The sequence below is a fragment of the Echinops telfairi genome, unplaced genomic scaffold (assembly GCF_000313985.2).
Source record: "Echinops telfairi isolate 266 unplaced genomic scaffold, ASM31398v2 ScPeMD7_18;HRSCAF=68, whole genome shotgun sequence".
NCBI classification, from domain to species: Eukaryota; Metazoa; Chordata; class Mammalia; order Afrosoricida; family Tenrecidae; genus Echinops; species Echinops telfairi.
Genome location: NW_022103915.1, coordinates 27,969,552 through 27,980,601, shown reverse-complemented (window position 1 = coordinate 27,980,601; position 11,050 = coordinate 27,969,552). Strand labels below are relative to the sequence as shown.

The window sequence follows — 11,050 nt, the reverse complement described above, 5'->3', positions numbered from 1 at the left end:
CTTCTGGGAAACCCTAGCCCCAGGTGTGTGTGTGTGTGTGTGTGTGTGTGTGTGTGTTGCTTCTGCATGGGCCCAGTGAGGTCTGCTGTGTGGGGTACGGGCCTCAGTCATTGGGCAGGGCTTCCAGCTGCCTTTAGGGCAAGGGTGGGGGACCTCTGCGTGCAGGCCATAGAAGGCTGGCAAAACCATCCATCCCAGCTAACATCCCACGCCTCACCAGAAAGAAGCCATTCTGGCCACCACATTAAATATAGCAGGCTCATTTTTACGGTGATTATTTTATATGGCCCAGGAATGATGTGCCAAATATCCAAATACCAGGGAAGAGGCTCCCTACCCTGCCTTGGGGTGTGGGTGAGACCAAGAGATGCTAGCAGGTGAGTGTGCGGGCACAAGTGCCCATGCTTTGGGAGTTGGGGACCTCACCTGCTGGCAGACAGCCCTGCCGCCCTGTTCCTAGCCCCAGCCTGCCCAGGAGCCTCCAAACCATGACCACGGAGTGAGGTCAGAGTGACCCCAACCCATCCAACCTTCCAGGAAGGGTCCACCCATCAGATGACCACCCAGCTCTGTGACTCCCACCACCCAGGCCAGACCGCCTGCCCAGTAGCAATGGCAGGCTGGGAATGGCCAGTGGACCTGGTGGGAAGGTCAAGGTTGCTGCCATCCCAACAGGGGCCTCCCCAGCCTGCGCAGTCAGCACCAAGCTTCCAACTCACCTGGGCTAAGCACGCCCGAAGCATTGTGGACCAGGGGCTGCCATCCCTCCCTGGGGAAACCTGCTGCGTTCTCTTCCTTCGCACCTGTGGGAAGAAAGGAGGCTGGGCAGCTCTGTGCACCCCAGGGGAAAGCTCAGCCCACGCTAAGTTTTGTGCCCAACGAGTCCAGGGCAGGCCTGGAACCAGGCAGGTCCCCCAGGCCAGACACTCCCAGCAGCCCCTCTCCCCAGCCCCACCCTTCACACTAGCTTCCAGGCCAAGTTCCTGGTGGACGGAGCCAAGGGTCTCCACCCCCTCCCCCTGTGCAGACGTAAGAGGGGACACATCTCACCAGGGCAGGGGGGCAGGTCACAGGCCCGGGACTCGGTGGCAGTGCAGGCATAGCCACAGGGCCGGGTCCTCCGCTGGCTGCCATTGCCACAGCTCCCATTGCAGGGAGACCAGGGGCTCCACTCCTCGGGAGATTCATAGTCTGGGTGGGAGCAGGGAGCCGGGGGTGAGTGAGCACAACCCACAGGGCATCTGTGCCAATTAAAAGGGAGGACACGGCCGGTGCCACCATGTCCAGCCTAGGGAGTCATGGCTGGAAGGCAGCCCCCACCGCCCAACTGGGTCCCTCTATGCAGCAGACAATGTGTGCAGATGTGTTCCAGGGGGTGGCAGTAGCCCCAGCCACCAGCTCCGTGCCAACACTGCAGTGAGGAGGAGACGGTTCTGAGGCTGGGACCCAGCAAGGTCCAAGTGTGGCCTGACCACTGTCGGGCAGATGCTGGGCCCCGACTTCTCTGAGCTGTAGTTTTTCATGCTAATCAAGACCAAGGCTGGCCAGGCCTCCCGGGTGCTGGAGGAGTTAGGGAACGGCCCTGCTGCCCACGTGAGGGACCTGACACCCTCAGTGCTCGCTGGGTCCCCTCAGAAACTCCAACAGCCGGTTCCCTCCTTGCCTCCTGGTGGGTGGCCCGAGCAGGCCAGCACCGAGAGTTTAAGTGTTCTCCAGTAAATACTGGACTGCTAACTGCAAAGTCAGCGGTTCAGAGCCCCCGCTGATCCTCAGGAGAGAGTTTGAGGCTGTCTGCTTCCATCAAGATTTGCAGCCTCGGAAACTTCACGGAGGGTCTGTGCGTCAGAACTGCCTCTGTGCCAGGGGGTTTGGTTTCTGGTGATGGGGGGAAAGCTCGGTGTCCTGAAAAGTGTGTTAGTTGGTTTTTGTTTTCCCTTCCCAGGGTGCGTGTGGCAAAGCCCCCCTGACTTGATCTTAAGTACAGACCCCGTAGGCCGAGGAGGAGGCTCCAGGCAAACACATGGCTGTCACAGTGCACGAAGCAGGTATGCGTGACACATGTATGCTGCCACGTGCATGAAACCCAGAGGAAACCGGAACCACAACACGTGACACTAAAACCAGCCCCCCTCGGGGGCTGGCAGGCTTGGGGTGATCGCCTCTGTGCGTCCCGGTGCTGTTTCTGAAGCCCGGGTTCAGAAACTACGTCCACTGTGTGCCCCTGCACTCTATGTCTGAACTCACTAAACTTGCCCCACCCCCATCCCCCATCACAGAAGCAGGAGCTGACCCACAGAGAGGTAAGTGACTTGCCCAAGGTCACAAAGGACGCCAGGAAGCGGCAGAGCCAGGATTCCAACCCACAGAGCCTGGAAGCAGGGATATCATTTGTAGCTCTCCGCCCGTTAGAGAGTAGGAGGTGTGAGACCTCTGCCCGGATCACGGGCTCAGAGGGTTCCAAGGACAGATTTTGCCCGCTCGGGGTATGGCTTCGATTTTGATGAGGATGAGGATGTTGGCACAGAGCCCCAGCCACCCGCTTCCTTCCCCAGCTGCCCCTCCCGGGAAAACCCTCAACTGGACCCCATCCCATTTCAACTCCGGATCTCAAGAGGCAGCGGCCCGGGATGCCAACATGGGGGCGCTCACCATAGCTGTCCGTCTCCTTGAAGGCCCAGTCCCCGGGGCCCAGCCAGCCCTGGTGCCAGTCGCCTGTGGCCCCACTGAACCCAGGCCCGTCCTCATCTTTGTCTTCTTCCTCTTCGCTGCCCTCCTGGTCCTCGCCCTCGCTGTATTCTGCAGGGTAGTCCTCCGTTTCCTCCTCTCCGTCCTCCTCCAGGGCTCTGCCCTCCTCGCCCTCCAAGTGGCCCCAGAAGAGGGGCCAGAAGATCTCCTTGGCAGGAAGCCAGCTGGGGGCGCCCTGGGCCCAGCGGGTGCTGGACTCTGCTCGCAGGTCCATCTCAACCTCAGCCTGCGGGTCCTCCACCACCTCGATGGTCACCTGCAAGGGCAGGCACGGGGCTGCAGTGAGGACGGGCACAGAGTCAGACTCCAGAGACGGGGTCGGGCAGCAGCAGGGACCTGTTGTCCTGGCCTGCCAGGCCCCACCCCAGATAGGACTGAACTGGCCTGGATGGGGCTGGGCACACTGGTTTAACACATAGCCAGGGGTTGCAGAAGGCACACGGGAGTGGGGAGAATTGGGTGTGGAACCCGGGCCCATCCGATGGGGGGTGCCTGGCTTCGGGGGCGCTCAGAGGAGCCACCCTGAGTCTCCGTCTTGTCATCTGAGAACGAACATGAGAGCGTGGGGGCCTCGAATGGCCAGGGCTTCCCTGGGTGCTGTGCTCCTTGGCTGCATTTATAGACCGAAAATTACATCCAATCATTGATGTGAAGGCGAGCTGCAAAAACTCTTATTGGGGCTACGGTAACGTCATAGAAGCCATTGCACTGAATGTGGAAAACAGAAATATGAAAATCACCTAAACTTCCATCCCTGACAGCATCTGGATGGTCAATCTTCCAGAGAGAGAGAGAGAGTGTGTGTACACAGAGCAGTTCGACTGTTCTCACTGCCATCAGGTCAGTAGCAACACTACAGGACAGCCTATGTCCCTGTGGCTGTCCAAGGCTACCCATCTTTATGGGAGCAGAGAACCTCACATTCTCCAATGGAGTGGCTGGGGAGTTTGAACTGCTAACCTTGTGGTTAGGAGCCCAACGACACCACTGGGCTCAGTACTGCTAATCCACTGCTCCACCAGGGACCCTTCCTCTGTCCTGAAGCCACTGGAGGTCAGACTCAACTCAATGACAGTGGGATACACAAATGTACATTGTCACATCTGTGTACAGGAATATATTCATGTACCTATACACACACATGTTCACATACATGTATATACAAATTCATGTACCTACACACACATACACACATTCACATGCATGTATATACAGATTCACGTACCTATATACACACGTTCACATGCATGTATATACAGATTCATGTACCTATACACACATATACACATTCACATGCATGTATATACAGATTCACATACCTATACACACGCACACGTTCACATGCATGTATATACAGATTCACGTACCTATACACACATACACACATTCATATGCATGTATATACAGATTCATGTACCTATACACATGCACACGTTCACATGCATGTATATACAGATTCATGTACCTACACACACATACACACAGATCTGAGGCTTTTCCAGGTTCCCAGACCTCCGGCGGCTCAAGGCAGCGCTGCAGGTGGGTGCTAGTGCGGCCCCCTCCCCCGCCCCCATTCCCGCGCGCCACAGTCCAAGAAGCAAAGAGAAGCCCAGTGCTGTGCCAGCAGTCCCCCAGGGAGGGCACAGAGACAAGTCCTCCCGGAACACAGCCCACTCAACCCGCCTCTCCCAGGTACCCTTCCGTGGCTCTCACCTGGATGTTGGGGTTCGGGGCACTCAAGTCTGTGTTGGCCAATCCCGGCAGCTTCTGCAGCTCCAGCAGTAAGGAGGTGCCCTCCAGGGCCCGCAGAGGAGTGACCTCGCCTGGGGCTTGGGATGCTGGCTCAGTGGGGACCTGGTGCCCATGTTGGGGAGACCCTGCCTGGAGGTCAGCTTGGGGGGGCAGCGGGGTCTCCTTCTCTTTCTTGGGAGGCCCGGGATCTGGGGAGGCCAATACCTGAGGGAAGGGGAGCAGAAATGAGGGGTGACTGAGGTCTGAGCTTACCCTGTGTGGACCCCAAAAAGGTGGGGTGCTTGGGGCTTTCTGATGCGGCTCACAAACTCACCCTGGGCCTTCAGCCCCTGCGGGCCTGGCACCAGCACTGGTTCAGCACCTCAGAACTGGCGCGGCCAGCCGTGTCCTGCATCCACCGCGCTTGGACACAGGATGCCGCAGGAGGTAGACATAGGAGGTGTAAACCTAGATTTCTTCACAGAGAAGAAGCCCTACAATGCTCTCATTGGACAGGTGCGGAAACAGGCTGGAGCCGGGCAGGGCGCTTTGAGTTGTTGAAGGGTGTGCTTCCAAATTGCCGGGGTGCAGACCACCTGCCTGAGCATTCACGGGGCCCTCATGAGCCAGGGCAGAAAGCAGGTGAGGATCTCCTGCCAGCTGGCCCTGCCCAAGCTGCCAGCCCCACTGTACAGAAGCTGAACGTCAGGACCAGAGAGACCAAGTAACTGGCCTCGGGGCCCACAGTAGGTGGAAGAGCCAAATCTGAACCAGGCGGCTGGGCCAGAGCCCAAGCTCAAACCATCCTGTGACAAGCTCCAGCCAGCCGAGGCCAAGTGCCCGTCACAAACGGGGCTTACTCAGGCTAGTGCCACTCCCACCCTCTCCTCTCCCAAGGCTGGAACAGAGATAGCGAATCCCCTGCCCCCAGATGGCTGGCTCCAAGGCTCCTGACAAAGCCTCCCCCGGGCCGCTGCCCATGGCTGAGTCAAATGCCCCGGGCTGGGTGGCAGGTGAGTAAGGGAGAGGCTCACCCTCCTGAACAACTCAACCCAAAGGCCTCGGGGCTCCCACCCGGTTCCACCGAGGGCCTGTCTGGCTCAGAGACTCGCTTCGATGTGGCTGCACTCTGCCGACACCCCTGGGCACAGAGACAGCAGCACCTGCAGGCACCTGGGTCTTGGGCCTTTCTGGCTGACCTGGGCGGCAGCGCCTTATGGAGACTGGGTGTGCCTCTGGCTAGGGTGCAGGGGTCCACAGTGGTCCCAGAGCAGTGTCCTCACCTGGGGACGCCTGGCAGAGTCTGGAGACATCTGGACTCCAGGACTGGAAGTGATTAGTGGTGGGGTATGTGTGTGGGGGTGGGGGTGGGGGTGTTACTGTCATCTAGTAGGTATCTAGTAGCGATGCTGTCTGACCCCTTCACCTGTGACCTTGTTGGAAATCAGGTTTTTGAAGATCTCCTGGAGAAAGGTGGACCCTAAACCGGTGTGACTGGTGTCCTCACTGAAAAGGAAGCACAGGGCAGCCAGCCGGCCATGTGAAGACAGAGGTAGAGACTGCAGGGGTGCAGCCCACGGAGGCCTGGGGCCACCAGAAGCTGCAAGTGACAGGAGAGGACACATTCTGTGGCTCTCAGCCACCCGGAGTGTGGCACTTTGTTAGGGCAACCCCAGAAAACAAATCCAAAATCCACACGGGTGGGGAAGGCAGAACCACTACCTGTCACCACCTCAAAGCCCACCACAGGTGCCAGGCGTGGTCTGAGCCCCTCACCACCTGGGCCACGCCCTCTGACTAGAACATCAGCTCCATGCAGGCAGGGGTCTGCATCGGCCCTGTCCTTGCGATACCACTGTGCTGAACACTGTGCTGAGCCTGGCGCAGTGTAAAAGCTCGACAGAGCCCTGCTGAGCAAACACCTGTGTGCTGCTGCTGAGGTAGAAGAGCCCTGGTGGCAAGGTGGTCACACAGTGGGCTGCTAACCGCAAGGTGAGCAGTTCGAAACCATGAGCTGCTCCCTGGGAGAAAGGCGGGACTTTCTACTCCCCTAAAGAGCTACGGTCTCAGAAACCCACAGGCACTTCTACCCTGCTCTCAGGGTCCCGATGAGTCGCCATCCACTTGATGGCAGTGAGTTTGGGCCTTTTTTGGCTGGCATGGCTGTGGGGTGACAGTAGCTATTAAAGAGGATGTGTGGGGGCTCAGGGAGTCTCAGGGGTGTGCACGCGAGGCCTCAGAGGTTACCTGCAGAGGTTCAAGCGCAGCTCTGCTGGTCTCAGCGGCCATGCGTGTGCACACACTCCTGACAATGACCCCTCACAGGCGACCAGCCTCTGAACTCCCAAAGCCCTCCACCTTCACCACCGTGTTAGTGTGTGGCAGAGCGCAGGCTGGGGGCCACACAGCTTGGGGTCGGCTCCCCCCTGACACGTGGGAGCTGTGTGTCCTTGGACTGCCCCATCTGCCTTACTTGCCTCCCCTGTAAGTTAGGGAAACGCAATCCCCAGGTGCCAGGCCCTATGTTGGTTCCACCCCTCATATTCAGGCCTGAAGACCTCCTGCCACCACCACCCCTGCCGCCCGCTGACACAGATTCTCAGGGCAGGTGAAATGTGAATCCCCATGATTGCTGCGATGAGCCGAAGCTCATTCCGAGGGTCTGACCAGTTTCAGGATGCCTCTCCTGGTCCACAGGCCCTTGGTCGCCTGCCCCAACACTAACTGCTAGGCTCACACGAGGAGGTCACTCATCCACCACGCCCCAGCTCCATTCTGGTGGGTGACACTGTCACTACCCAGATAGACGGGACACGGCGCTTCCAAAGGCTACGGGAAACGCAACCAGACAGTAACTGAACTAATAAGTCCCTGGGGGCATGAAAGAGGAGGGTGGGGGAAATGGGAGGTCAACACCAATGTGGATAAGAACGAAGAAATGTTCCCAAGTTGATCATGGTGATGGTTGTAAAGCCCTTCGTAACATGATAAACCACTGAATTGTATGATGTGTTCATTACGGGTCAATAAAACTAACGTTTAACCATCCTCCCACCCCACACACACAAGAGAGCCTGGCATTTTCCCATGGACACGAGGAAGCCCCTGGTATATCCCAAGATACAGTCCCTCCATAGCTCGCTCTCTCTCACACACACACTCCCCTCGGCCATATGTTTCCAGTTAGCATAACAGAGTCCCTGTGCCACAACCCCCCAGTGCCCGCCCGCCCCGCCCGCCCGCTTGCTAACCTATCCCAGCTTCCCTTGCATGCCACCTTCCCCTCCGTGTCTCAGGGGTCGGGAACTTGTTCCGGATAATGGAATCCAGCTGCAGGTGCCGGCAGAGCCTCCTCACCCGGCCCAGCTGCTCTGCCCCAGGCCCATCCACAGAGCCAGGAGGGCCCTAAGAGGGGCTGGGGACCCAACATCCCATGGAGGGTGCCTCCCTAGCCAGCCTGACGGAGGGAGCAGACCCTCGGGACCGGATTATAAATATTCTCATCGCCCATCCCCCACCCCCTGCACCAGCTCCTCGAGGTCAGGAAAGCACACCCTCCCAGGGCCACCGCCAGAGTCAGAGTCAGCTTGGCTCAAGGGCTTGCCACCCAGCCGGCCCCTGCTGGCTGCCTTCTTGACAGTCTTACAGAGGCCCGGCACTGGGCCCACTCACTGATCCTCCAGTCTGCTGGGCAGCCTGGACATGTCATCCTTACAGACGGGGACAGTATCACCCTCACTTCATAGGGGAGGCAACCAAGGGCCAGAGAGGTGAAGGAACTTGCTCGGGTCACCCAGCTGGCAGCTAGCAGAGCTGGGTGCCACCCGCAGGGGCCTGGTTGGGGAGTCTCCTAACCCTGAGATTGGCTCCCTCCTGGTCCACTACCTGGCCCTCTGTGTCGTGGGGAGTGAAGAGAACGTGAAACAGGCCCTTCTACCTTGCACCTCCATCCTTCACTGTGAGGTGAGCCGTTCCCGCCCTGCCTCTCCCCTGTCCCCAGCTCTCGGGGGTCCTGCAGCCTCTGCAGTGCGAAGAATGGCCTTGAGGGTGAACATTGGTCCTGGCACCGAGGTGCCCAGGTACGGGAGGCTAGCAGTCACTGCATCGGCTTTGGCGGCACCCAGAAGTGGGCCCAGTTCCCCACCTGACTGACACTCATGCACTGTTTGGGCCACAAAGATCCAACCAAAGAAAGTCAAGACAACAAGAAAAATACCACCTCAAATCTGACTCACAGAGACACTGCACAGGGTCTTTATGGAAGCCGACAGGCTCACGTTTCTTCCACAAAGCAGCCGGCAGGTTCAAACCGGCCAACCATGGAGTTAGCAGTCCAAAGCTGGCCTGCCCTCCACTTTCAGGAAAGCACCTGTGTCTCAGTGCCATCTTCCTGGCAGCAGGCACCTTTCAACGCACCCCATTCGCCTGCCGTCCCAGCACTGCTCCCGAGGCACCTGCCTGGACAGCCACCCAGCCACGTCGGTAGTGCTGGTCAATCCCCCATCAAGTCGGAGGGAGCTAGTGACCACCACCGCCGGGCCTGGCCCCCTGAACCCTTCTTCACTCTCAGGACATCCCATCGACTCTGGCTCACAGGGCCTCCACAGGACAGGGGGACCTGCTCGTGAGGTTCCAGGGTCAGACATCTTTCTGGGAGCAGATGCCCATCTTTCTCCCATGGGGAGGCCCGTCCTCTCTGCCCCAGGCCCATCCACAGAGCCAGGCGGGCTGCTGGCCTTGTGCAGTCGACCTGTGCACCGGCAGCCACGTGCTCCACCATCTGCGCCACCAGCACAGACCAGGTTCTCCTCCATCGCTTGCTTTACGTTCTGTGGGGATCTGGGGTGGCACATATGCACTTGCCATTGTTAGCTCGTCTCGATGAGCTGGTTCTTTTATCACTACACAATGTCCCTCTTTCTCTCCTATAACGGAGCTTAACATCTATTTTGGCCACTCCGAAAAGGAAGGTGGTGTCCCGAGGACGCGCTGATAGGCATGCAGCCATAGGTGTCTCAGATGCTAGGAAGAGAAGAGCACACGGGCCAATTCCCACTCAGGCAGGGCGGCCCTGGAGGACAGAGAGGAGCTGCCCCTGCGGGTGTCCGAGGAGCTGACAGAGGGCAGGAAGCCCCGAGCAGAGCAGAGACCAGAGATGAGGCAGGGCTGGGTCATGTGGGGCCTTTCCAGTACCCACCAGCAGCCTGGAAGCCCCTCATCGGGGCATCACCACCCCTGCGTGCCCATTGTACTGTCCAAGTAAACGGAAGCTCAGCAACAGCCTTGCCCAGAGTAATGGGCGGCTAATGATGGTTTTCAAAGACCTAGGCTGAGCTAGTGGAGGCACGGCATGCAAAGATGGATAAACGGTCCCCCGCAGAGCTGCGGAGGACAGACCCAGCTCCCAATCCTAGCAAGACTCTCTTGCTCTGTGCCTCAATGTTCCCATCTGTAAAATGGGAACCAAAATACTGTGTCAAGGAAATGGCAGCAGATCAACGAACATGCATCCACTCTGCCAGGCCTAGGCGAAGCTCACCTCCCTCTAGTCTCTGTACCCCTGGAGACCCGGGAGGACCTGTGTCCTGTTGCTTCTTCCTAGTGGCCTTTGGGCCGGCCACTTACCTGTTTGGGACACATCACCAAGTGCCCAGAATCTGCAGTCTCTCAGCTGAATTCCTCAACTAGCACTGTTGGCGTGTTAGGGTGGCGTCCATGCCGAGCCCACAGGCTCGTGGAACAATGGCCCTCACTTTCAATGTGAGGCAATGGTCCCAGGTGAGTGGCCCATGTGGTAATGACCAGCTCGGGCCAGAACCTGGTGCCGGCTCGGCTGTTTCTCCATGGCATTGATTTTCTGAGGGTGTTGGGCCAGGCTCCATGCCGGGGCTGCCTATGCCTTCGGCTCTGAAATAACTTGTCCTCTAAGGCTGGTCTCCATGAGGGTAGGTTTGGCAAACATACTTAAAAAAAAAAAAAGCCACTACAAAGCGCTAAGCACTATATAGAAATCCCTTATGGCGAGGAGTGCTAGAAGTGAAACGAACTTAATTAATTTTACTGCTGCTGCCATTTCCAGCTAGGAGGTGGCCCTGGCCTCTGGAGTTGTCCACATAAATGGCCTGGAAGGGGTGTGGGTGGAGAAGCGGGCAGGCTGAAAGGGTACCCCAGAGATGCTTCCAGAGGCAAGCTTGTTTGTGTGTGACTACGCTTCTGGGGAGAGGCCAGGGAGGGGACTCAAGATCCTACCACGCGCAGGGCAGTCCCCACAACAAAGAATGACAGAACTTTCTGATTGAGAAACTCTGGTCTACAGCATGCATTTTCACCCCTACCCCTAAAAAACAAACAAAAACTACCATGGTGGATTCTGACTCACTGTGACCCTTCAAGATGAGTCGAGTCCAGTAAGTCTCCTGGGGTTTCCAAGGTTGTAAATCCTTTTGGAAGCAGACCACATCATTTTTCCCCCTATGGAGAAGCTTGGTGGGTTGGCACTGCCCACCTTTTTGGTTAGCAACCAAGTACTTCCATGTATTCTCAACAGGGGTGAAAATTGGATACTGGGGGCGGG

At 58.0% G+C, this 11,050-nt stretch overlaps 1 protein-coding gene across 1 annotated transcript in view; it reads right to left on the bottom strand.

The window, feature by feature from the left end:
* ISM2 (isthmin 2) overlaps window positions 1–11,050 on the bottom strand; it is a 14,548-nt gene that overhangs the window by 1,815 nt on the left and 1,683 nt on the right. Inside the window, exons 2-5 of the mRNA XM_045288167.1 lie at window positions 4,459–4,701; window positions 2,650–3,001; window positions 1,051–1,191; window positions 720–803 (exon numbers count right to left, since the gene is read on the bottom strand). Of these exons, the coding sequence (XP_045144102.1) occupies window positions 720–803; window positions 1,051–1,191; window positions 2,650–3,001; window positions 4,459–4,701 (820 nt within the window). The remainder of the gene's footprint in view (window positions 1–719; window positions 804–1,050; window positions 1,192–2,649; window positions 3,002–4,458; window positions 4,702–11,050) is intronic.